The sequence below is a fragment of the Amblyraja radiata genome, chromosome 14 (assembly GCF_010909765.2).
Source record: "Amblyraja radiata isolate CabotCenter1 chromosome 14, sAmbRad1.1.pri, whole genome shotgun sequence".
Lineage (NCBI taxonomy): Eukaryota > Metazoa > Chordata > Chondrichthyes > Rajiformes > Rajidae > Amblyraja > Amblyraja radiata.
The window spans coordinates 16,115,361-16,141,448 of NC_045969.1; the positions used below are offsets into that span (position 1 = coordinate 16,115,361).

The window sequence follows — 26,088 nt, forward strand, 5'->3', positions numbered from 1 at the left end:
ACACCTATGCAGGTCACGGGAAGAGCGTACAATCTCCATTCAGACGGCATCCGTAGTCAGGTTCACACCCTGGTGTCTGGCACTCTAAGGCAGCAACTCCACAGCTACTACTCTATTCCTATACACCCCATAAAATAAAACTTACATCTTCCTTATGCCCTTAATTACCAGTTCTCTTTTTTAATTACTCTTTGTGGACCCATCTCAAACTGCAAAGAAAATGTAAATGAATGGTGATAATAGGAGAAAGTTATATAATGCTTTTTCAATCACATTTTATGCACACACACAAAAAGGTCCTCTCCAACACTATCCTCCCTCTGCATTCTGCCAGTTACTGAAAGGAAAGAAAACCCAATTAATTTATTTCTTATACCCAGGAGTTTCAAGTATTTGTGACAGAATTTTTTGATAATGCTTTGTTCATTGTTCTCCATCCAAAGCCTCTGTAAGCCACCAGAATAGGAATACTTATTTTTCTTTCAAAGTTGAAAACCTCTGCAGCACATCCAGCTATTTTAATTACAAAGATAATTACTTTGTGATTGCCACCCTTGTATTTACAGGAATTATCTGCAGCGCACCAGTTTCTGAAATGCTCTCTTAAAGTCTTCATTGAAGATTGTATAAATAAGGGGATTGATTAAAGAATTAAGGTAACCTAACCATGTCAGGAAGTCAGATATCTCCGGCGAGACGCTGCAAGATTCGCAGACGTTCACAATAACCTCTTTTAAAAAGAACGGCAGCCAGCATATCACGAAGGCCCCCAGAATCAAGCCTAAAGTGGTGGCAGCTTTTCTCTCTCTGGTGCCTGAGATCTTCAACCTCTTCTGCGTTTTGTCCTGTTGGCAACTGGGGTTGAAGCCCCTGGCCGCGTTATGGACATTCTCCCCCTCTTCAGTTGGCGAAGGGTCCGAGGTGGACTTTTCAGAAATGCACACGGTGGAAGAGGTCCTGGGAGGTTTGGCAGTGATGATGGACATCCTATCGTTGACATCCTCGTTGATGCGCCTGCTCAGGCTCCGCTTGTAGTAGAGCGTTTTGGCTGCACGATATATTTTGTAGTACAGGATGAGGATCAAAGCCAAAGGGATGTAAAATGCTCCAAATGTGGAATAGATTGTGTAGAGAAGATGGTCGTGCTTAATAAGACACTCGTCATTCTTGTTATTCCCTTGATGCCTCCAAAACATAGGAGGCAGCGATATAAAGATGGATATGACCCACACGATGGTGATCATTATTCCAGCGCGTTTAGGTGTCCTTTTCTGTGCATATTCCACAGCATTTGTTATGGCCCTATATCTGTCCAGGGCAATTGCAGCCAGATGAAGGATAGAGCATGTACAACAGGTAATGTCTACACTTAACCAGATGTTGCAGACAACTTGACCCATAACCCATGTCTCCTTTACAGTGTAGATGATACTGAAGGGCATTACAAGGACGGCAACGAGTAAATCGGTAACAGCGAGGGAACATATTAGGTAATTTGCTGGGTGGTGGAGCTTCTTCGTAACGATTATTGCAGTTATCACCAGGGAATTAATGATTGTGGTCAAGGTGGTGAGGACAGAGAGCGAAAGTGATATCATCACCTTTGATGTTTTCCCCGTCGCCAGTTCTTCTAAAGTAAAGTTTGAGAACGTCTCATTTTCCAAATCCATTTTGATCACTTGGACGAGAAGTTCCAGTGGTATTTAAACAATCTGAAAAAGAAGCACAGCATCATTTGTGAAGATAAGTGTTTAAAATATCATGGTTTAGTTGGTTTAGGGATTAAAGTGGTATCAAAAAATCGTCAAGGTCCTAAACTGTGATATGATCTATAATTCTGCAACTGCACTTGATGGGAAACCAGGACACACATCCTCTTGCACTCCAAAGGATAGAATCTGAGCCTGCTCAAACTTTCCCTGTAGCTCAGGCCCTCAAGTCCAGGCAATATCCTCGTAAATCTTCCGAGCCCTTTCCAGCATCTGTGAACATCTGGAGAAAAGCTCACCTCATAAAAAGCCATTTGCAAATACAAACATCCTGAAAGACTACAAAATAGCACTGTTTTATTTTTTATTTTTTGTACATTGCACCTAAATTACACATTTCACTGATGGTGGAACATGGGAAAGGGCAGAAAACTTGAGTTGAGGTGTGGAAACAGCCATCCATATCTTATTGAATAATAAAGCAAGCTTGCTGGGTCATATGGTATTTTACTCTTGCATTGTTACATTACATTCACGTTTTCTGAAGTATGTTGATCTAAGTCTTGGCCCAGATTTTCGTAAGAAATGTTAGTAGTTCCATATGCAATGCCCAACATTTCCCCAGGTAACCACCAGAGTTTGCCACTTTGGCATGAACATGAAACTTTAAACATCCTAAAGGATCTTTGCTATCATTTTCATGGACACCAGCGACAAAGCAGCAGATTCAGTATCCCACCATTTCCCTGGGAAATCTGCCCACAGAATCTACTCAGGTTTATTGAGTCATAGAGTGATACAGCAAGGAAACAGGCCCCCCCGGCCCAACTTGCCCACACTGGCCAACTTGTCCCAGCTACACTAGTCCCACCTGACTGTGATTGCCCCATATCCTTCCAAACCTGTCCTATCCATGTACCTGTCTAACTGTTTTTTAAACGTTGGGATAGTCCTAGCCTCAACTACCTCCTCTGGCAGTTTGTTCCATACACCCACCACTCTTTGTGTGAGAAAGTTACCCCTCAGATTCCTATAAAATCTATAAAATTCCTATAAAGCTTTAATAACTTTGTTCAATCTAATGGAAACTAAGTTTGTTTCAGATAACCATATAACCATATAACAATTACAGCACGGAAACAGGCCATCTCGGCCCTACAAGTCCGTGCCGAACAATTATTTTCCCTTAGTCCCACCTGCATGCACTCATACCATAACCCTCCATTCCCTTCTCATCCATACGCCTATCCAATTTATTTTTAAATGATACCAACGAACCTGCCTCCACCACTTCCACTGGAAGCTCATTCCACACCGCTACCACTCTCTGAGTAAAGAAGTTCCCCCTCATGTTACCCCTAAACCTATGTCCCTTAATTCTGAAGTCATGTCCTCTTGTTTGAATCTTCCCTATTCTCAAAGGGAAAAGCTTGTATCTACAGATAATTTACCTCTTTGTGAATTTATTGAATTAATTGTATTTGGTTTTAAGTTTTTTTTATTTGTAATTTCTTTTGATATAGCTAATTTAGTATGATTCATTATTAATGCTTTTGAGTGTGTGTTTCACAGAAGTTCACAAACATTCAACATGATTGACCATTTTGAAAGCTGTTGCAGCCTTGGGAGTACGGGAAAGCCAGCTATGGGAGCTATATGGATTGCAGAAACTATAAGATACTCTTTCATATAGAATTCTTTGGAAATGTTCATGCACCAGCGGTGTAAATCTTTAAAGGCACTCTCCAATTGCTTGACAACAGCAGGGCACACTATCGCCATTTACCCAAACAGCAGGTGGCTTTATTGTCAATTTACTCCAGATTATTTGGATGTTTTCAAATAACCTTATCCATGTCTACCTATCACCTTAGGGCCAGCTATCTAGACAATCTCAGTACACATCCACGAGGTCCAAGAATGGCCGCACCTGGCCCTTCATGTCACTAAGATGGATGCCACATTCACGCCATCTGCAAAGGGTCGGCACTGGAAGCAAGCAGCAACTCCTTCACACCCAAAATTCATCTACAGCTAAAAAAGGGTAAAACAGCTTGTGAAGTGAATATGTCACCAAATCCTCCCTTACCTTTTCTTTCTAAAATCTTTGATTTTACCCTTTCTTGAACTTTAGGTACCCTCACACACTTTATCATCTAAAAACCACTCCCTTTTACAGCACATTCTGTATGGGCATATACATAATTCCTGTACCCACCATAAACCCAAAATATCCTTCTCTATTTGAAGATTATTGCACGTCACAACCTTTATTTTGTCTTTCCTCTTTGATCCTTAAATAATCATACGTTTTCACAGTCCACAATGTTACATTATCTCAATAGTTGAATTGGATGATTGAACTGTAACTTATTTGCATTATAGTGGACCCAGATTCAGATGTCTGCAGGGTTCCAGGCAAAGTCTTGTGAGATCATTTCATTTTGATTATAAGTTGTACTAATTTAGCACCAGGAAATAACACCCCATCTGAAATGTAGGGAACTAATAGACCAATAAGCCTAATATCAGTGGTACTAAAGTTACTGCAGAGCATTTTGAGGAATGAGATAAACATGCATTTGGAAAAGCAGGGGTTGATTAAAGATAGTCAGCATTGTTTGAACATGGGAATCGTGTCTCACAAAATTGAATGAGTTTTTTGATGAAGTAACCAAGAAGATTGACAAAAATAGGCCATAGACGTTATTCTCCTTCCAATTCCTACACAGACCTTTCTGTCCTTGGTCTCCTCCATTGTCAGAATGAGGTTAAACGCAATTGGAGGAACAGCATCTCATATTTCGCTTGGGCAGCTTACAGCCCAGTGGTATGAATATTGATTTCTCTCCCTTCAGGTGGTCCCGGCATTCCCTCTCTCTCTGTCCCTCTCCCACCCAAGTCGCACTAGCTTCTCATTTTCACCCAACAAACAGCTAACAATGACCTGTTTCCTTTATGATCATTACTTTTATGCATATCTTTCATTCATTGGTGTTTATCTCTCTACATCATCATCTATATCTCCTGTTTCCCTTATCCCTAACCAGTCTGAAGAAGGGTCTCGACCCGAAACGTCACGCATTCCTTCGCTCCAGAGATGCTGCCTATCCCGCTGAGTTACTCCAGCTTTTTGTGTCTATCTTTAGTTATCTATATGGACTTTAACAAGGCCTTTGATTATGTTTTCTGTGGTTTGCTGCTCTGGAAGGTTAGTTTGCAAGAGATCCAGGCAAAGCTAGCTAAATAGAATTGGCTTCATGATAGGAAGCAGAGAATGGTGGTAGACAATTGGTTTTTAGACAAGAGACCTGTGACATGTGGTATGACTCACGGATTAGTGCTGAGTCCATTACTGTTTGTCATTTGTAACAAACAATTTGGATGAGAATGTGCAAGTCAAGGTAAAATTGAAGATGACACTAAAATAGATGGCATTGTAGACAGTCATAATCGTATTCAAGAATTAGAGCAGGATCTTGATCAGTTGGGCAAGTAGATCAAGGAATGGCCAATGGTTTAATTCAGATAAGTGTGAGGTCACACTTGCATTTGGGAAGTCAAACCAGGGTAGGACCTTCACAGTGAATGGAAGGTCAGTGATGAGTGTTGTAGAGCAGAGGAATTGAGGAGTACAAGTACACAGTTGCCTGGAAGTAGATACGATGGTGAAGAAGGCTTTTGGCACATCAGGGACTTGGGCTTAGAAATAGGGATGTTGTGTTACAATTGTATTGTAGACATTGGTGAGGCTGCACTTGGAGTATTATGCTCAGTTTTGGTCACTCCGCTATAGGAAAGATGCCATGAGTTGGAAAGCATGCAGTGAAGATTCATGTGCATGTTGCCTGGATTTGAGAGCCTGAGCTAGAGATGTTGGGCAAGTTCAGACTTTATTCCTTGCAGTGCAGGAGGCTGAGTGATTATCTTATAGTGGTGTGTAAAATAATGAGGGAATAGATAAGATGAATGCACCAAATCTGTTCCTCAGGTAGAACTAGAGGGCATGGGTTTAAAGTGAGAGTGGAAAGAAATTAATAGGGACCTGGGGGGCAACCTTCTCATGCAGAGGGAGGTTGGTATATGGAACGAGCTACCAGAGGAAGTAGATAAGGCTAGGTAGACACAAAATGCTGGAGTAACTCAGCGGGACAGGCAGCATCTCTGGAGGGAAGGAATGGGCGACGTTGTCAGGAGAGGGGATGGGACAAAGATAGAATGGAGTCGGAGACAGTAAGATTAATGGGAGAACTGGGAAGGGGAAGGGCACGGAGAAAGAAAGCAAGGGCAATCTGAAGATCGAGGTCAATGTTCATACTGCCGGGGTGTAAACTACCCAAGCTGAATATGAGATGCTGTTCCTCCAATTTGCACTGGGCCTCACTCTGACAATGGAGGAGGCCCAGGTCAGAAAGGTCAGATTGAGAATGGGAGGGGGAGTTGAAGTGCTGAGCCACCGAGAGATCAGGTAGGTTAAGACGGACTGAGCGGAGGTGTTCAGTGAAACGATTGCCGAGCCTGTGTTTGGTCTTGTCGATGTGGAGAAGTTGATACCTGGAACAGTGGATGAGGTGCAAGTGAACCTCTGCCTCACCTGGAAAGACTGTTTGTGTCACATTCTGCCCTCTCCTCATTCTCATCCACTTCACCTCCCAGTACTTTTCCACCGGTCCCTCCTTCTCCTCACCTGCCTGCCACTCCCCTCTCATCAGCCCAACTCTCCTCACCTGTTGCACTCAGTTGCCTCTGATCACCAATTAACCCGGTATATAGACTCTCCTCACCGTTCACACAGTGCCAGATTGTTCTCAGCATTCATGCAAGACTCTCCAGCGATTTCCCGACTTCCTGCCTGGCTTCGACTCTCCTTTCGTCTGTCCCTCGCTGGTTTGTTTGCATCGTGTGTTGGATCTCCTGGTGACCGGACCTTCCGCTACCCCGACTACGTCTCCTGCCTGCCCCTCTTCGGAACCCTCGCTCAATCCTGAGCCTCTGTGTGAGTACGGTGTACCCATTCCTGTGTTACTACTCTGTGTTACAGTATCGTAATAAAGTTCATTACCAACTATACCTGCCTGATTCTGTGCTGCTATTGGGTCCAAGCTATACCCGTTACAGTACAATCTGGCCAACAATGGACTCAGCGCACACAACGTCTCCGTCAAACCGCTTCGAGAGGATTGAGCACACGCTCCTGCAGCACGAAGCTATGCTCACTGCCTCCAACTCCGAGGTTCGACAGGCTGTGTCAAACCATGAGCAAGCATTGGTTGCACTAGCCACCCAGGTCCAACAGCTGACGACCACCCTCGCCCAGGCTACACCCATGCTTCGCCTCCGGCTCCGACAGCACCAGCTCCCGGTCCGCCAGGACCATCACCTGAGCCCCGGGTGGGAACCCCGGAGCGCTACGCTGGAGACCCGGAGGGCTGCAACCCATTCATCACGAACTGTTCCATTCTCTTCGCCCTACAGCCCTACACCTTCGCCCAGGAAGCGGCGAGAGTGGCGTTTACCATTAATCACCTGACTGGCAGAGCTCGGCTGTGGGGAACGGCTGAATGGGAGCGACGCACGCCGGCTTGCTCCTCTTTCCAGGCCTTCGCCGCGGAGCTTCGCAAGGTGTTCGGTGAGGTTTCGATGGGTCCGGACGCTGCGGGAGGTCTGCTGGGGTTGAGCCAGGGGAACCAGAGCGTCGCTGACTTCGCCATCGACTTTCGCACCAGGGCCCGTCAGAGTGATTGGAACGCCCCGGCCCAGTGTGACGCTTTCTTGCTGGGCTTGAATGACTATATCAAGGATGAGTTGGTGTCCCACGACCTTCCTTCTTCTCTGGATGGGCTTATCGAGCTAACGACCCGTCTGGACCGACGCATCCTGGCGAGACGTCGGGAGAGGCGACAGGGACAGGCGGACCGCCAGCTATCCACCCAAGCTCGTTTTCCTCCGGAGACTGGACTACCCTCGTCGGGGCAACCGTCGAGGCAACCCGAACCCATGCAGGTGGGTCGCACCAGTCTCACCCCCGAGGAACGGGAACGTCGGCGTCGGGGGAACCTCTGTCTCTACTGTGGCCTGGCGGGTCATTACATCTCCAAGTGTCCAGTAAAAGGCCAGACTCACCAGTAGCGGAGGAATTACTGGTGAGTCGAACCTCTGAACTTTCCTCTGCCCGACGCCCTCTTTGTCATGCCCGTCTGCTGTTGTCTGATGGTTCTCACACCCTCGCCACCTTCATAGACTCTGGTTGTGACATTAATCTTATGGACAAGGAACTAGCCCGCCAGCTAGGCATCCGTTGTGTTCCCCTGCCTGAACCTGTTCCCGCCAACGCCCTCGACGGCCATCTCATGGGGACTGTTTCTCACCAGACGGTCCCAATGCGCATGCTCCTGTCTGGTAATCACCATGAGACCATCCAGTTCCACATCCTGCAGTCTCCCCGTCTTCCCCTCATCCTGGGTTACCCCTGGCTTCGGCGACACAACCCCAACATCGACTGGAGGACGGGGGTCATCTTGGGTTGGAGCCCTTCCTGCCACCAAGTGTGCCTGAAGCAAGCCTCAGCTCCTCAACCGGCCACCTGCTCCAGTTCTGCTCCAGATCTGACGGGGGTCCCAGTCGAGTACCATGACGTTGGGGAGGTTTTTAGCAAGTCTAGGGCCACCTCCCTTCCTCCTCATCGGCCCTATGACTGCGCCATAGACCTCCTGCCTGGTTCCGCTCCTCCTAGGGGTCGCCTTTACTCCCTGTCCGCCCCTGAGAGGGGCGCCATGGAGAAATACATAAACGACTCCTTGGCTGCTGGTCTCATCCGTCCCTCCTCGTCTCCTGCTGGGGTTGGGTTTTTCTTCGTGGAGAAGAAGGACAAATCTCTGCGTCCCTGCAGAGATTACCGGGGGCTCAACGGCATCACGGTGAAGAATCGCTACCCTCTCCCACTCATCTCTTCTGCTTTCGAGCTCCTGGAGGGGGCCACCATCTTTTCGAAGTTGGATCTACGCAACGCCTAATACTCGGTCCGCATCAAAGAGGGAGATGAGTGGAAGACCGCCTTCAACACTCCCACGGTACATTATGAATACCTGGTGATGCCCTTTGGCCTCGCCAACACCCCGGCCGTCTTCCAGGCGTTGGTCAATGAACTTCTCAGTGACATGTTGAACAAGTACGTGTTCGTCTATATTGATGACGTCCTCATCTTTTCACGGACCAAGGAGGAACACGTACACCACGTCCAGGCAGTTCTACATCGGCTCCTGGAGAACTGGCTCTTCGTTAAAGCTGAGAAGTGCGAGTTTCACTCCCCGTCAGTCTCCTTCCTAGGATACATCGTTGGCCAAGGGAACATCAAGATGGACCCCGCCAAGGTCTCTGCTGTCACCACCTGGCCTGTTCCTGACTCCCGCAAGCAGCTCCAAAGGTTCCTGGGGTTCGCCCATTTTTACCGACGGTTCATCCGTGGCTACAGTACTGTGGCCGCAAACCTCACGGCACTCACCTCCTCCAAGGTTCCGTTCCGGTGGTCTGCCGCGGCCGACGAAGCTTTTCAGACACTCAAGACACGGTTTACATCGGCCCCCATCCTCCAAGTTCCGGACTCAGAGAGACAGTTCGTGGTGGAGGTGGACGCCTCCGACGTGGGGGCGGGAGCTGTTCTGTCCCAGCGGGCTGCCGGGGACCAGAAGCTCCATCCATGCGCCTTCTTCTCCCGACGCCTGACCCCTGCTGAGAGGAATTATGACATTGGCAACCAAGAACTGTTGGCGGTTAAGTTGGCGTTGGAGGAATGGCGTCACTGGCTGGAGGGAACCGAGCAGCCTTTCTTGGTTTGGACTGACCACAAGAACCTTGAATACCTCCAGTCAGCCAAGAGGCTCAACTCTCGTCAGGCCCGCTGGTCTCTCTTCCTCACCCGCTTCAACTTCTCCCTCTCCTACCGACCTGGGTCCCGCAACGTGAAGCCCGATGCCCTCTCTCGACAGTTCTTGGCGAAGGAGGAGCCTGCCTCTGGCCCCAACACCATCCTCCCGTCCTCGCACAGGGTTGCCTCCCTCACCTGGGAAGTGGAGGAGAGGGTCAAGGCGGCCTTGGAGAACCAGCCGGGACCCAGCGCATGCCCTCCTGATCGCCTGTTTGTGGTTTCTGCCCTGCGGTCCGACGTCCTTCAGTGGGCCCACAGCTCTCGACTCACCTGTCATCCCGGCATTCAGCGGACCAAGGAGATGCTGCTACGGAGGTTCTGGTGGGCATCGCTGGAGAAGGACACTCGGGAGTTTGTCAACACCTGTCCCGTTTGCAACCGGCACAAGGTCTCACACCAAGCTCCTGCGGGTCATCTGCTTCCATTGCCTACCCCATCGACCATGGTCCCACATCTCCCTGGACTTCGTTACCGGCCTGCCCCCATCCCGTGGTCACACCACCATCCTGACCGTGGTCGATAGATTTAGCAAGATGGCTCACTTCGTGCCCCTGCCCACGCTTCCGTCAGCCAAGGAAACTGCCGAGCTCATGTTACTCCACGTCTTCAGGCTCCATGGTCTCCCCGTCGATGTGGTCTCCGACCGGGGACCCCAGTTTGCCTCTGTGTTCTGGAGGGAGTTCTGCACGCTTGTGGGGGCCACCGTGAGTCTGACGTCCGGATTTCATCCCCAGTCCAACGGCCAAACTGAAAGGAAGAATCAGGAGATGGAGACGGCGCTGCGGTGTATGGTGTCCAAGCATCCCTCCTCCTGGTCCCAGCAGTTGTTGTGGGTGGAGTACGCCCACAACACCCTGACAAGCTCGGCCACTGGGTTCTCCCCTTTCCAGTGTGCCTACGGGTTCCAGCCTCCACTGTTCCCGGCGCTGGAGAAAGAGGTTTACTGCCCGTCCGTCCAGGCCTTCATTCGTCGCTGCCGCAGGACGTGGACCCAAGCCAGGGCGGCTCTTCTCCGCTCCGTGGACCATTACGCCATGGCTGCCAACCGTCACCGCACCCAGGCCCCCACCTACCTCGCGGGCCAGAAGGTGTGGCTGTCGACCCGGGACCTTCCCTTGAGGGTGGAGTCCAAGAAGTTGGCACCCAAGTTCATCGGTCCCTTTGAGATCCAGAAGGTCATCAACCCAGCGGCTGTGAGGCTCAAGTTGCCTCGTTCCATGCGGGTCCATCCTACGTTCCACGTGTCCAGAGTAAAGCCAGTCCGGGAGAGCTCCCTGGTCCCCGCAGTCCCTCCTCCTCATCTTATCGATGGAGGCCCCGCCTTTACGGTGCACCGCCTCCTGCGCTCCCGCCGTCGCGGGAGGGGTCTCCAATACCTGGTCGATTGGGAGGGTTACGGTCCAGAGGAGAGGTCCTGGGTTCCTGCTCGACACATCCTGGACGCCTCCCTCATCAGGGAGTTTCACCGGCGTCATCCTGACCAGCTGTCCAAGTCCGCCACTCCTAGAGGGGTCGCCGCACCTGAGACTCTGTCCCCTCTTCCGTCTGAGGCGCCCAGTGACGACGAGACGGAGCTTTCCTCTGATGCTATGGAGGAGGATGCGGACATGGATGTCTCGGACGAATATTAGCCCTCCTCCGGTCCCCCTCCTCCCACCCAACTCTGCGTGGGATTGGGTTTATTTTCTTTATTGTTTTTTGTTTTTGTTTTGGGACATCAGGAGCCGTCCCTTGAGGGGGGGGTTCTGTCACAATCTGCCCTCACATCATTCTCATCCACTTCACCTCCCAGTACTTTTCCACCGGTCCCTCCTTCTCCTCACCTGCCTGCCTGCCACTCCCCTCTCATCAGCCCAACTCTCCTCACCTGTTGCGCTCAGTTGCCTCTGATCACCAATTAACCCGGTATATAGACTCTCCTCACCGTTCACACAGTGCCAGATTGTTCTCAGCAATTCATGCAAGACTCTCCAGCGATTTCCCGACTTCCTGCCTGGCTTCGACTCTCCTTTCGTCTGTCCCTCGCTGGTTTGTTTGCATTGTGTGTTGGATCTCCTGGTGACCGGACCTTCCGCTACCCCGACTGCGTCTCCTGCCTGCCCCTCTTCAGAACCCTCGCTCAATCCTGAGCGTCTGTGTGAGTACGGTGTACCCATTCCTGTGTTACTACTCTGTGTTACAGTATCGTTACCAACTATACCTGCCTGATTCTGTGCTGCTATTGGGTCCAAGCTATACCCGTTACAGTTTGAGTCCGTGGATGGAGTCGAGGGGGAGGTAAAGGGGCAGGTGTTGCATCTCCTGCAGTTGCAAGGGAAAGTACCAGGGGAGGGGTGGTTTGGGTGGGAAGGGATGAGTTGACCAGGGAGTTTCGGAGGGAACGGTCTCTGTGGAAAGCATAAAGGGGTGGAGATGGGAAGATGTGGCCAGTAGTGGGAGCCCGTTGGAGGTGGCAAAAGTGTTGGAGGATTATATGCTGTATGCGAAGGGTGATGGGGTGGAAGGTGAGGACAAGGGGGACTCTGTCCTTGTTACGAATGAGGGGAGGGGGAGTAAGGCGGAGCTGCGGGATATCGAGGAGACCCTAGTGAGAGCCTCATCTATAATGGAAGAGGGGAACCTAAAGAATGAGGACATCTCCGATGCCCTGTTATGGAACACCTCATCCTGGGCGCAGATGCGGCGTTAGCGGAGGAATTGGGAGTAGGGGATAGTGTCTTTATAGGAAGCAGGAAGGGAAGTAGTGTAGTCAAGATATCTGTGGGAGTCAGTAGCTTTGTAGATGTCGGTCAATAGTCTGTTTCTTGTGATGGAGACGGTGAGATCTAGAAGTAGATAAGGCTGGTACAATAAAAAATGTTTAAAGACATTTAGACAGGTTCGTGGTTAGAAAAGGATTAGAGGGACAGGCGCCAAACACAGATAAATGTTGGCCGGCACAGACAAGTTAGGCCGAAGTGTCTGTTTCCGTGCTGTGCGACTCTGACTACTTTATACTAAATTCTGCAGCAATAGAAATCAGTTAATATAAAATCTGACAGTCTTATAATATACACAAAGCATTATAAAAAAATAAGGAGACATGTTTATGTAAAAACAACGTTATTCAAAATTATTTAAATGTCAATTTTCTCCTTCTTATTGAAGCAACTATCATACAACAATGGTACAGGTCCAGAAGGTAATAACTAAAAGTAAACCATTTGGAGATTTTATTATGTAAGGATTCCTAATCCTTGCTTTGTGTTATCCGGTTAAGAGGCAAACAAAGTCGAGAGTAAACTAACACTCCTTTGAATGGCTGGTTGTAAATCAGCAGTTGTCATAGTATTCAAGAAGGAACTGCAGATGCTGGAAGATCGAAGGTACACAAAAATGCTGGAGAAACTCAGCGGGTGCAGCAGCATCTATGGCGCGAAGGAAATAGGTGATGTTTCAGGCCGAAACCCTTCTTCAGACTGGGTTATAGTATGTTGCCTGCACAGATCAGATCAGCGTGTAGTGCAGTGGGGAATCAATGTGAAGAGGGCAATCAAAGAATTGTTGATAGAACTCAATGATGTTTGGATTCTATCCCTCACTATATACCACCTCTTCTCTCTTCTTGCATCCTAACAAGGTCAGCAGTGCCCGTTCAATCCTAGCGATTGGCATTGCTGTAGAATTTAGATTTAAATATTAAACATCTCACAGTGTGTCAGCTCGGTTCAATCTCGACTACGGGTGCTATCTGTACGGAGTTTGCACATTCTCCGGTGACCGTGTAGGTTTTATCTGAGATCTTTGGTTTCCTCCCATGCTCCAAAGACGTAGAGGTTGGCAGGTTAATTAGCTTGGTGAATGTGTAAATTGTCCCCAGTGTGTGTTGGATAGTGTAAACGTGAGGGGAACGCTGGTCGGCGCGGACTCGGTGGGCCGAAGGGCCTGTTTCCGTGCTGTATCTCTAAATTAAATTAAATTAAAATTCAACCCTTAGTGCCTGGTCTATCATTCAAAAGGCTCATGGCTTTTCCTCCATCTAATATCACAATCTCTTTCTCTCCCCCAATACTGCCAATATTATTCATTGTTTTTACGTAAACATGTCTCCTTATTTTTTTTACAATGTTGTGTATATCATATACCTGTCAGATTTTATATTGACTGATTTCTATCATTGTAGTATTTCTAGAATCATAGAATCATAGAGTCACAAGCATTAGACTCTTCGGCCCAATTTGTCCATGTATTTCCCAACCCACTCAAAATGTCTAGAAATCTATCGACCTCTCTTTTAAAATTATGTTCAACAACTTATCCTCAACCTTCTTCAGTGGAAGAGAATGTCACCAGTTTACTGTCAACTGAGTGAAGAAATGTTTCCTCATCGGAGTCTAAACTTCTCTCGCCATATTCTGAGATCGTGATTAGAGATCTATCCCCTTGGGGAAACATCCTCACAACATGCAACCTCTGTAGCCCTGTCAGAATTGTATATATTTTAATGAAATCACATCATTATTTTAAATTCACTTGAGTACAGGGGTAGCCGACCTATCCTCTCCCCATGTAACAGTCCTGCCATTCCAGGAATCATTTTGTGAATCTTCACTGCATTCCCTTAATGGCAATTATATTATTTAGCAAAGTCCGATCAAGGATAGTCCGAGGGTCATCAGAGGCTCTTTGATGACCCTCGGACTATCCTTGATAGGACATGCTAGTTATACCTTGCACTAAATGTTATTCATTTATCATGTATCTATACACAGTAAATGGATCGATTGAAATCATGTATTGCCTTTTTGTTGACTGGTTAGCGGCATCAAAAGCTTTTCACTGTACCTCGGTACACACGACAATAAAGTAAACTAAACTAAACTATTTCTTAGGTTAAAAGAAATTGCAAACAATACTTCCGGTGTGGTCTGTATAATTAGAGCAAGACATCGTTGCTCCTTACTCAAAATAGGTACAAGGATATGCAAGGAAATGAGGGATATGGATCATGTGCAGGCATAGGAGAGTAGTGTCATCATGTTTGGCGTGGACATTGTGGACTAAAGGGCCTGTTCCTGAGCTGTGTTGTTTGATGTTAAAACCCACTTGCACAAAGCTAATATTCCTCTTATCATTTTAGCTTCTTCTTGCACTTGCGTGCTTGTTTTCAGTAACGGTACAAGTATATTATTCCCCAATTTCTCACTGTTTTAATAATACTCTGCCTCTTTATTTTCCCAACTGGAATGGATAATTTCACATTTATCTACATTATAGTACATGACCATGTATTTGCCCTCTCAATTAATTTGTCTAAATCATCCTTGAGGTCGCCTTGCATCCTCCTCACAGTATTTACCCCTTGGCTGAAGGTGAAAAGAAAGCCATAAGGTCAAAAGTGATAGGAGCTGAATTAGGCCATTCGGCCCATCAAGTCTACTCTGCCGTTCAATCATGGCTCTCTCCCTGCCAACCCTATTCTCCTGCCTTCCCCTCATAACCCCTGACACCCGTACTAATCAAGAATCTATCTATCTCTGCCTTAAATATATCTATTGACTTGGCCTCCACAGCCTTCTGTGGCAAAGAATTCCACAGATTCATCACGCTCTGACTAAATAAATTCTTCCTCATCTCCTTTCTAAAGGGATGTCCTTTAATCTGAGGCTATGACCTCTAGTCCTAGACACTCCCACTAGTGGAAACATCCTCTCCACATCCACTCTTAAATACCTAAGCCATGCATATTAGTTTCCCCAGAGGCCTGCTAGTTTCATTGAGCCTAATGTCACTGTATCCATGCGAATGTTGAATTTCTCATCAGATATGAACTGGGATTGCATATGTCCTTATAACCTAGAAGAAACCCATTCAGCCCATCAAGTCTATGCCAGCTCTCACAGCAATCCTATCAATGCAATTCCCCACCAATTTCCCTGTAACTATTTTCTCTCACATTCGTAGCAAATCCCACCCAGAGATTATTTACTACAGCCAATCTGCATGTATTTGGGATGTGGATGGAAAATGGAACACCTAGTCGAATACCTGTAGGCACAGGAAGCATGTCAGAGTGAGGCCTAATATAAATTGGAGGAACAGCACCTCATATTTTGCTCGGGCAGCTTAAAACCCAGCGGTATGAATATTGATTTCTCTAACTTCAAGTAACCCTTGCTTTCCCTCTCTCTCCGCCCCTCCTCCACCCTAGTTCTCCGACTAGTTTCACTGTCCTTCTGATTAATTTTACTGATTGTATGCCTCCTTGTCATCTTCCCCTCAGCTAACAATGAACCATTCGACATAACATCGTCTGCTTTGATATGTCGTTTTCACACCCTACCCTTCCATATTTCTGGAGTCCCTCTCCCCTGACTCTCAGCCTGAAGAAGGGTCTTGACCCGAAACATCATCCATTCCTTCTCTCCAGAGATGCTGCCTGTCCCCCTGAGATACTCCAGCATTTTGTGTCTATCCTTGGTAAACCAGCATCTGCGGTTCCTTCCTACATGGAAGAATGTGCATACTCCATACTGACAACAGTCCCTAGTCAAGATTGCACTAGGGGCATGTGAGCTCTGAGGCAGAAGCCCTCCCTGTTATCCATTGCTTCTGAGGCAGAAGATCTACTAGTGCACTGTTTGCTTAGCAAACTGATTTGGTTCATTGACAAAGGACTGGCGATTTCACTCAATACATGAAGGCAGGTGCTTATTCAATGAAGAAATATTCATTTACAAGCACATCCTAAAATACCCAGGATAGACACAAATTATCTGGGGGTACCTCAGCGGGTCAGGCAGCATCTCTGGTGAAAAGGAATAGGAGGCGTTTTGTGTCGAGACCCTTCGTCAGAGTTAGGGAGGGGGTAACTAGAGGTGTGGGAAGGTGCAGAACAAAGCAGAGCCTGCGCCGATAACTCAAGGAAGGTGGAACCCACAATGGTCAATTGTTGGCTGGGGACGAGGTGATAACGAAGGAATACAAACGGTGAAATTAGCAAGAGTCTACTCACCTATCACCCATAAAGAAAATAACTGACTAACCTGGATGTGATTAAGGAACATCATATGTAGAAACTTCATTTCACCAGGCAGCTTTGAAGGGTGTATACAGTAGTATCATAAGTTGCAAGTTGCCCTGCAGTCATACTGTAGGATATTCATGGCAATGCCTCTGGAGACTGTCATTGATTCTGTTCTGTACTTTTTCACTTTAGGTTCATTCCATGCCATCAAAGTGGCTGACTGTTAAAATGCTCACTTCAGGGCAATACCGTATAGACTATTTTCCGATGAGTGAATGGCATTGACGAGGATTTCATTTTATGGCAAGGTTCCAGTTAGTGAACAAAAGGTTGCTTCTCCTCTATTTTCTGTTCCTCAATGTTCTCTGCTCCGGATCTCTTGGGCTGACTCCTCAAAGAAGCATGAAGAGGAAAGTGGACAGGTCCCCCTCATGCTGTGCTGTCTTCTCCTGCGGAGAGTGGAAAGACGTGAGAATCTGAAATAAGGGCAGCTTAGATCCCCATGTAACACCAATACTGCTTGGGGTTGCCCTGGGGTTATGATTTGTCTGAAGGAAGAACTGTTGAGATTGTGGGGAAAGCTACGGTAAACTGGAAAAGGGGTGGTAGAATATTGTATGCTATTGGAACTGTATGATCATGGAAAGCATTTAAACTGTGTAGAGCTCCGTAAAGCTATGAAGAGCAAAAGGACAAATCATGTAGACTGAAAGCACGGCATTTAAGTAGATCAGAGTGGACACGGGTCTCTTCCCATGATGTTCTCTGAAGCCTTGGCCAGAATCCCATGGACACCATGGTTTGCTCCATGCCAAGAATATCTCCTACCGATTTCCATATGTCCTTATCACATAATTACACTCCTTTGCTAATATTCCCTGAAACCTATTTTCACCATATTCCCATCAAAATAGCCCCTCCGTTCCTGTTTCCCACCACACACACACATACTCACACACACACTCACACACACACTCACACACACTCACACACACTCACACACACACTCACACACACACTCACACACACACTCACACACACACTCACACACACACTCACACACACGCTCACACACACATGCTCACACACACCCACAAACACCCAAACACGTAAAAACATGCACACACACACTCACACACTACACGACACATGCCCATACACGCCCACAAACGCCCAAACAATACCCACGCATGCACACTCACACACACCACACGGCCATGCACACACACATATGCTCACATACCCACACTCACACACACCACACGCTCATGCACAAATGCGCACACACACACACACACACACACACACATCACATGCCTGTGCACAAACGCACTCACACACCACACGCCCACAAACACGCACACACACATGCCCACACCTGCAAACACACACACACACACACACACACACACACACACACACACACACACACACACACACACACACACACACACACCAGATGTTATCAACCTAGTTGCACATCATTGGGATGTGCGAAGGAATCAGAGCATCCTAGACGAACCCGCTCTGACACTGAGAAAATGGCCAAACTATATATATATATATATGATCAACTTCACCACCAATTTTCATCCTGCACTCAAATTTACTTGGACAATCTCAGACACCTCCCTCCCCTTTCTTCACAGTCTCCATCACAGGAAATAGACTGATTGACTGATGTCTATTACAAACCCACTGACTCCCACAACTACCTCGACTACACTTCTCCCCACCCTGTTTCCTGCCAAGACTCTATCCCCTACTCTTTCAAAAGTCTATGCTGTATTTGCACCCAAGATGGGGTGTTCAATACAGGGACATCCGAGATTTCCTCATCCCCTCGCCCATCATAGATGAGGCCCTCACTCGTGTCTCCTCGGTACCCTGTAGCTCCGCCCTTGCTCCCCCTCCCCCTAGTCGCATCAGAGTCAGAGTCCCCCTAGTCACACTAACATGGCCCAAATACACTACCATGCCCTCCATTCCATGAACATCCCTCAGCCATGAAGGTTTCTCTCGTTCACCATATCTCCAGACAATAGCCTCTCTCTTTCTCTCCCAACTAGTCCTGTAATGCCCATATTTTCACATCAACTTCAATCATTGTTGCACTCCTCCTAATTGCAAGGATTGTGCTCTGGATTGTGCTCTGCATATGCTTGTTGGCCCAAACCCAATGGTCCAGTTAATGGGGTCACACACTGTGCGGAAAACGGGAACAAAAACATCACTGATGGTTCGGGGGTTAAATTCTACAGAACATTTATATCCCTTTCCCATCCCCGTCCACCAATGTATTCCCATTGCTTTAATCATTGGCTTGTGATTTTGAGACAAGACCCTAATATCAAAATATAATGTTGATAGTCTCTAATAATGCAGCCATACTGGGGGGGGGGGAGGGGGAGGAAGGAGAGAAATAGAGAGAGCGGGAGAGAGGAGGAGGAGAGAGGGAGAGAAAGAATGAGAAAGGGAGAGAGAGAGGGAGTGGGAGATATCGAGGGAAAGAGAGGGGAAAGAGAGAACAAGAGAGTAAGAGGGGTTATTTCTGTAATATAGATAATGAAACAGTGGAGCATATGAAAACCATGCAGTCTCCATCACTGGCATACTACTGGATCTGTATGTACCTGTGCTGAAATTAAATGAGTGCTCTTGATAAATTGAGGTCAGCTCATTAATATAATTCCTGTGCACTTCATGTGCAACATTAATAATGCCAAGGGAGCCACAGAGCAGGAACTTTGAGTGCTAGCAGTCAATAAAGCAACGGATCTCATCTCAGCAGTCTTGCCGAATGATCTTCTGGTGTTAGCAAGGTGGGTGGCAGGAGGAAACATGAATCATGTGGTACAGCAGGTAAGGGCAGGACTGCAAGGTAGGGCTCTGATCAAGAGTGCCCAGAGATTTATTTTATAAAGTACCTGCCTTCAATCCAACATTGTGTGGATGAAGCACTCCTTTAGGCACTCTAATCACCTCATTTAAATTACTGTAGCACTCTCTCATTTTTTTTTCACCCCAAAGAGGGTGATTAATTGTTCTTTCACACAATCCACAATAATCTGAAGAGGCCTAATCAGTGAATCAGTATTGCCCTAGTTGGCTGCGAATACTCAAGTTTACACATTAAATCACCGCAATGCTTTATTTAAACATTTAATAAATTGAATGCATGGCCATTTGGCGAACGACAAGTGATTCTGTAGCTTTGCGTTCTGATTCATTGTTCAGCAAGTTGTTAGCTGCAAAATTGTGAAAATTGAATAATCTGACACCATAAAATTCTAGTGAATATGTCAAAAAATGCAGCAAATTTAACAAATTTAACAGTTTCAATACATTAACTGCATTGCCATGTGGAGATGTTTGGCTTATTTACTGGACGTAATTATATTTGTCTATGATTAATGGAAATTCCACTTGGATTTGTCATTGTGATTAAGTTTCCAGGTATTGGACCGGAGAAGAGCCAATATGGTAGAATTGATCATTAGACAGAACTGGACTTTATCTTGCACTCTGGACTTTATAAGCTCAAAAGTTCACATTTTAGGAGTAGAATTAGGCCATTCAGCCCATCAAGTTTACTCCGCCTTTCAATCATGACTGATCTATCTTTCCCTCTCAACCCCATTCTTCTGCCTTCTCCCCATGACCCCTGACACCCTTACGAATCAACTTACTTATGTCTTTACTAAACATTATTTTCTTTATCCTGTATCTGTACACTGTGGATTGCTTGAATGTAATCATGCATAGTCTTTCTACTGACTGGATACCACACAACAAAATATATTTTCACTGTGCCTCGGCACACATGATAATAAACTAAACTAAACTAGAACTGGATTGTGATTGCCTCCAGCACCTTTCTACATTGTCTCTGTGATACTGAGCACAAGAAATGCCTATAGATCTCCATGCCAAGTGTTGATCACGAATTGAAGGCAATTTTAAATGTCATGAATTGTTTCATGAATAAAACTGATTGCAACAGAGTTTAATGTGTTTTGTGCCTGTTATGTTGACTGAAGAGAAGACAAAGCTTGAGATGCGCTTCTTTTTGACTGCATCTGCAGAATATACAGTGCCTACCTACATTATTCAAATACACTGGCACAGAGAGAGCTTCACTATAGATAGACACATAAAGCTGGAGTAACTCAGCCGGACCGGCAGCATCTCTGGAAAGTAGAAATAGGTGACGTTTCAGATCGAGACTCTTCTTCAGACTGGTTAGGGATAAGGGAAACGAGAGATATAGATGGTGATGTGGAGAGATAAAGAACAATGAATGAAAGATATGCAAAACTATACTCACTATACTCGAAGAGCCGAATGGCCTACTCCTGCACCTATTGTCTATATCCACCACTCAAAGACCCAGTGGTGTCTGGTGGCAAAAAAGACTAGTTTTTTGACATCAGGCAATAGAGGAAGATGGAAGAAAATAGGGTAAATAATCATCTTGGACTATTGCCCTAAGCAGCTGTTATAAAACAGTTTTTTTTTAATATATGCCCTGTTGTTGGAACAAATTGTTCAGTGGTTAGCATTACCAGTAACCAATTTATGAAAACCCAAGATAAACTTGCGTCCTAAAATGTCCAATTATATTAATTCACAATATCTATTATTCTCCAGTATCTCAAAGCGGATGTGTTTTTCATTTTTTAGAGACAACTACAATAAATAGTACAATTTACAGTGCCCTCCATAATGTTTGGAATTAAGAGCTATCATTTATTAATTTGCCTCTGTACTCCACAATTTGAGATTTGTAATATTAAAAAATCACATGTGGTTAAAGTGCACATTGTCAGATTTTAATAAAGGCCATTTTAATACATTTTAGTTTCACCATGTAGAAATTACAGCTGTGTTTATACATATTCTCCCATCATTTCAGGGCACCATAATGTTTGGGACACATGGCTTCACACTTGTTTGTAATTGCTCAGATGTGTTTAATTGCCTCCTTAATGCAGGCAGAGAGCTCTCTACACCTCATCTTTCCTCCAGTCTTTCCATCACTTTTGCAAACTTTTATTGCTGTTTATCAACATGAGGACCAAAGTTGTGCCAATGAAAGTCAAAGAAGCCATTATGAGACTGAGAAACAAGAATAAAACTGTTATAGACATCAGCCAACCCTTAGGCTTACCAAAATCAACTGCTTGGAACATCATTAAGAAGAAAGAGAGCACTGGTGAGCTTACTAATCACAAAGAGACTGGCAGGCCAAGGAAGACCTCCACAGCTGATGACAGAAGAATTCTCTCTATTATAAAGAAAAATCCCCAAACACCTGTCCGACAGATCAGAAACGCTCTTCAGGAGTCAGGTGTAGATTTGTCAATGATCACTGTCCGCAGAAGACTTCATGAACAGAAATACAGAGGCAAGATGTAAAAACACTGGTTAGCCGGAAAAATAGGATGGCCAGGTTACAGTTTGCCAAGAAGTACTTAAAAGAGCAACCACAGTTCTGGAAAAAGGTCTTGTGGACAGAAGAGACGAAGATTAAATTATCTCAGAGTGATGGCAAGAGCAAAGTATGGAGGAGAGAAGGAACTGCCCAAGATCCAAAGCATACCACCTCACCTGTGAAACACGGTGGTGGGGGTGTTATGGCCTGGGCATGTATGGCTGCTGAAGGTACTGGCTCATTTATCTTCATTGATAATATAACTGCTGATGGTAGTAGCATAATGAATTCTGAGGTGTATAGACACATTCTATCTGCACGTTCAAACAAATGCCTCAATACTCATTGGCCGGCAGTTCATTCTACAGAGACAATGATTCCAAACATACTGGTAAAGCAACAAAATGGTAAATTCTTGCTAAAAAATGGTAAATTCTTGAGTGGCCAAGTCAATCACCTGATCCGAACTCAATTGATCATGCCTTTTATATGCTGAAAGGAAAACTGAAGGGGACTAGCCCCTAAAACAAGCATAAGCTAATGATGGCTGCAATACAGGCCTGGCAGAGCATCACCAGAGAAGACACCCAGCAACTGGTGATGTCCGTGAATCGCAGACTTCAAGCAGTCATTGCATGCAAAGTATATGCAGCAAAATACTAAACATGATTACTTTCATTCACATTACATTGCTGTGTGCCAAACATTATGGTGCCCTGAAATGGGGGGACTACCTATAAACACTGCTGTAATTTCTACATGGTGAAATCAAAATGTATAAAAATACCCATTATTAAAATCTGACAATGTGCACTTTAATCACATGTGAATTTTTCTGTTACAAATCTCAAATTGTGGAGTAGAGAGGCAAACAATTAAATGAAGGGTCTTTGTCCAAAACATTATGGAGGGCACTGTAAAACCATAAGAAATAGCAGGAGACCAGCCATGTTATGTTCCAACCTCTTCACTGCATTAGAGGCTTTATGATTCAATTTCATGACACCCATTGCAGGAAGTCACAATAAGACTTTGTCAATAAATCCGCAGTCAAAGAGAAACCTGAAGACAGCTAGTTGGTTGGAATGCACCCAATGCTATAGAAAGACCCACAGTAATTAGATTGACAGCTCAAAATAAACTGCTATCCAAAGATAGCTTTCAAATGCTGGAGTAAATCAGCGGGACAGGCAGCAACTTTGGATCGACGTTTCGCTTCTTCAGTCTCAAACTGAAACATCAGCCATTCTTTCTCTCCAGAGATGCTGCCTGCCCTGCTGAGTTACTCCAGCATTTTGTGTTATCTTCAGTTTAAACCAGCATCTGCGGTTCCTTCCCACACATATACTGATATCCAATAGGTTAAAGCTTGATCCTGAAAACCTTGGATAACTGTATTGAAATCCTACCTTTCACTTGTCAAAAATTTGCTGTGGGAATGTTGCATTGACATTCCTGTCTATATTCACCTGGTGATTTTGCAAATCTTTAGTATCTGTTCACAGGAAACAGCTTCAGAGCAGAGCAGCTTCAGATAGGTAAGTTCTCCATTGATTTGCCATCAAAGGTGTCATCTATAAATGAAAGAGGAAAAAGCCCTAGGAATAAACTGCCTACAGATTTTGACAGAGCTACCTGGTATGGAATGGTTAATGTTAGTGCTTGTTGATCAACCCACATGGAAAACAAAACTTAAAGGGTTTGCTATTTGTTTTATTAATGATTTACCAGATGAGGACATTACTGATGGCATCAGCATTTATACCCAATCTCTAAAACTCCTTAAGAAAATGATGGTGAGTATATTTAATGACCTAGCCTTAATGACATCTGGTAAAGAGAATGACATCTGGTAAAGACATGGCAAAGCAATCTTTGGAATGCTTGAACTGCTGTAGGAATTCCTAGATTTTTGCCGAGTAGGGATTTCCTGGATTTTGAACTGGTGAGAATGAGGGAATAGAAACATAGAAAGTAGGTGCAGGAGTAGACCATTTGGCCCTTCTAACCAGCACCGCCATTCAATATGATCATGACTGATCATTCAGAATCAGTACCCCGTTCCTGCTCTCTCCCCATATCCTATGATTCCATTACGCCAAAGAGCTATATCCAACTCTCTCTTCAAAACATCCAGTGAATTGGCCTCCACTGACTTCTGCGGCAGAGAATTCCACAGATTCACAACTCTCTGGGTGAAAACGTTTTTCCTCATCTCAGTCCTAAATGGCCTACCCCTTATTCTTAAACTGTGACCCGTGGTTCTGGACTCCCCCAACATCGGGAACATTTTTCCTGCATCTAGCCTGTCCAATCCCTTAATAATTTTATATGTTTCGATAAGATATTCACCAAGGAGAAGGATATTGAATTATGTGAGGTAAGGGAAACTAGTAGAGTAGCTATGGATACTATGAGTTTCAAAGTAAAAGAAGTACTGACACTTTTGAAAAATATAAAAGTGGATAAGTCTCCAGGTCCTGACAGGATATTCCCTAGGACATTGAGGGAAGTTAGTGTAGAAATAGCCGGGGCTATGACAGAAATATTTCAAATGTCATTAGAAACGGGAATAGTCCCCGAGGATTGGCGTACTGCGCATGTTGTTCCATTGTTTAAAAAGGGTTCTAAGAGTAAACCTAGCAATTATAGGCCTGTTAGTTTGACTTCAGTGGTGGGCAAATTAATGGAAAAGATACTTAGAGATAATATATATAAGCATCTGGATAAACAGGGTCTGATTAGGAACAGTCAGCATCGATTTGTGCCTGGAAGGTCATGTTTGACTAATCTTCTTGAATTTTTTAAAGAGGTTACTAGGGAAATTGACGAGGGTAAAGCAGTGGATGTTGTCTATATGGACTTTAGTAAGGCATTTGACGAGGTTCCTCATGGAAGGTTGGTTAAGAAGGTTCAACTGTTGGGTATAAATGCAGGAGTAGCAAGATGGATTCAACAGTGGCTGAATGGGAGAAGCCAGAGGGTAATGGTGGATGGTTGTTTGTCGGGTTGGAGGCAGGTGACTAGTGGGGTGCCTCAGGGATCGGTGTTGGGTCCTTTGTTGTTTGTCATGTACATCAAGGATCTGGATGAAGGTGTGGTAAATTGGATTAGTAAGTATGCAGATGATACCAAGATAGGGGGTGTTGTGGATAATGAAGAGGATTTCCAAAGTCTACAGAGTGATTTAGGCCATTTGGAAGAATGGGCTGAAAGATGTCAGATGGAGTTTAATGCTGATAAATGTGAGGTGCTACACCTTGGCAGGACAAATCAAAATAGGACGTACATGGTAAATGGTAGGGAATTGAAGAATACAGTTGAACAGAGGGATCTGTGAATAACCGTGCATAGTTCCTTGAAGGTGGAATCTCATATAGATACGGTGGTAAAGAAAGCTTTTGGTATGCTAGCCTTTATAAATCAGAGCATTGAGTATAGAAGCTGGGATGTAATGTTAAAATTGTACAAGGCATTGGTGAGACCAAATCTGGAGCATGGTGTACAATTTTGGTCGCCCAATTATAGGAAGGATGTCAACAAAATAGAGAGAGTACAGAGGAGATTTACTAGAATGTTGCCTGGGTTTCAACAACTAAGTTACAGAGAAAGGTTGAATAAGTTAGGTCTTTATTCTCTGGAGCGCAGAAGGTTAAGGGGGGACTTGATAGAGGTCTTTAAAATGATGAGAGGGATAGACAGAGTTGATGTGGATCAGCTTTTCCCTTTGAGAATAGGGAAGATTCAAACAAGGGGACATGACTTCAGAATTAAGGGACAGAAGTTTATGGGTAACATGAGGGGGAACTTCTTTACTCAGAGAGTGGTAGCGGTGTGGAATGAGCTTACAGTGGAAGTGGTGGAGGCAGGTTCGTTGGTATCATTTAAAAATAAATTGGATAGGCATATGGATGAGAAGGGAATGGAGGGTTATGGTATGAGTGCAGGCAGGTGGGACTAAGGGAAAAAAGTTGTTCGGCACGGACTTGTAGGGCCGAGATGGCCTGTTTCCGTG

General features: G+C 45.5%; 1 protein-coding gene across 1 annotated transcript; it reads right to left on the reverse strand.

Moving 5' to 3' along the window:
- Positions 1-152: 152 nt before the first annotated feature.
- htr1f (5-hydroxytryptamine receptor 1F) lies at positions 153-17,084 on the reverse strand. Its single transcript, XM_033032606.1, has 2 exons — positions 16,659-17,084; positions 153-1,712 (listed from the first exon to the last, which is right to left on the reverse strand). The coding sequence occupies exon 2, from the start codon at positions 1,668-1,670 to the stop codon at positions 570-572; it is 1,101 nt and encodes a 366-aa protein (XP_032888497.1). The 5' UTR covers positions 1,671-1,712; positions 16,659-17,084; the 3' UTR covers positions 153-569.
- Between the last annotated feature and the right edge of the window lie 9,004 nt (positions 17,085-26,088).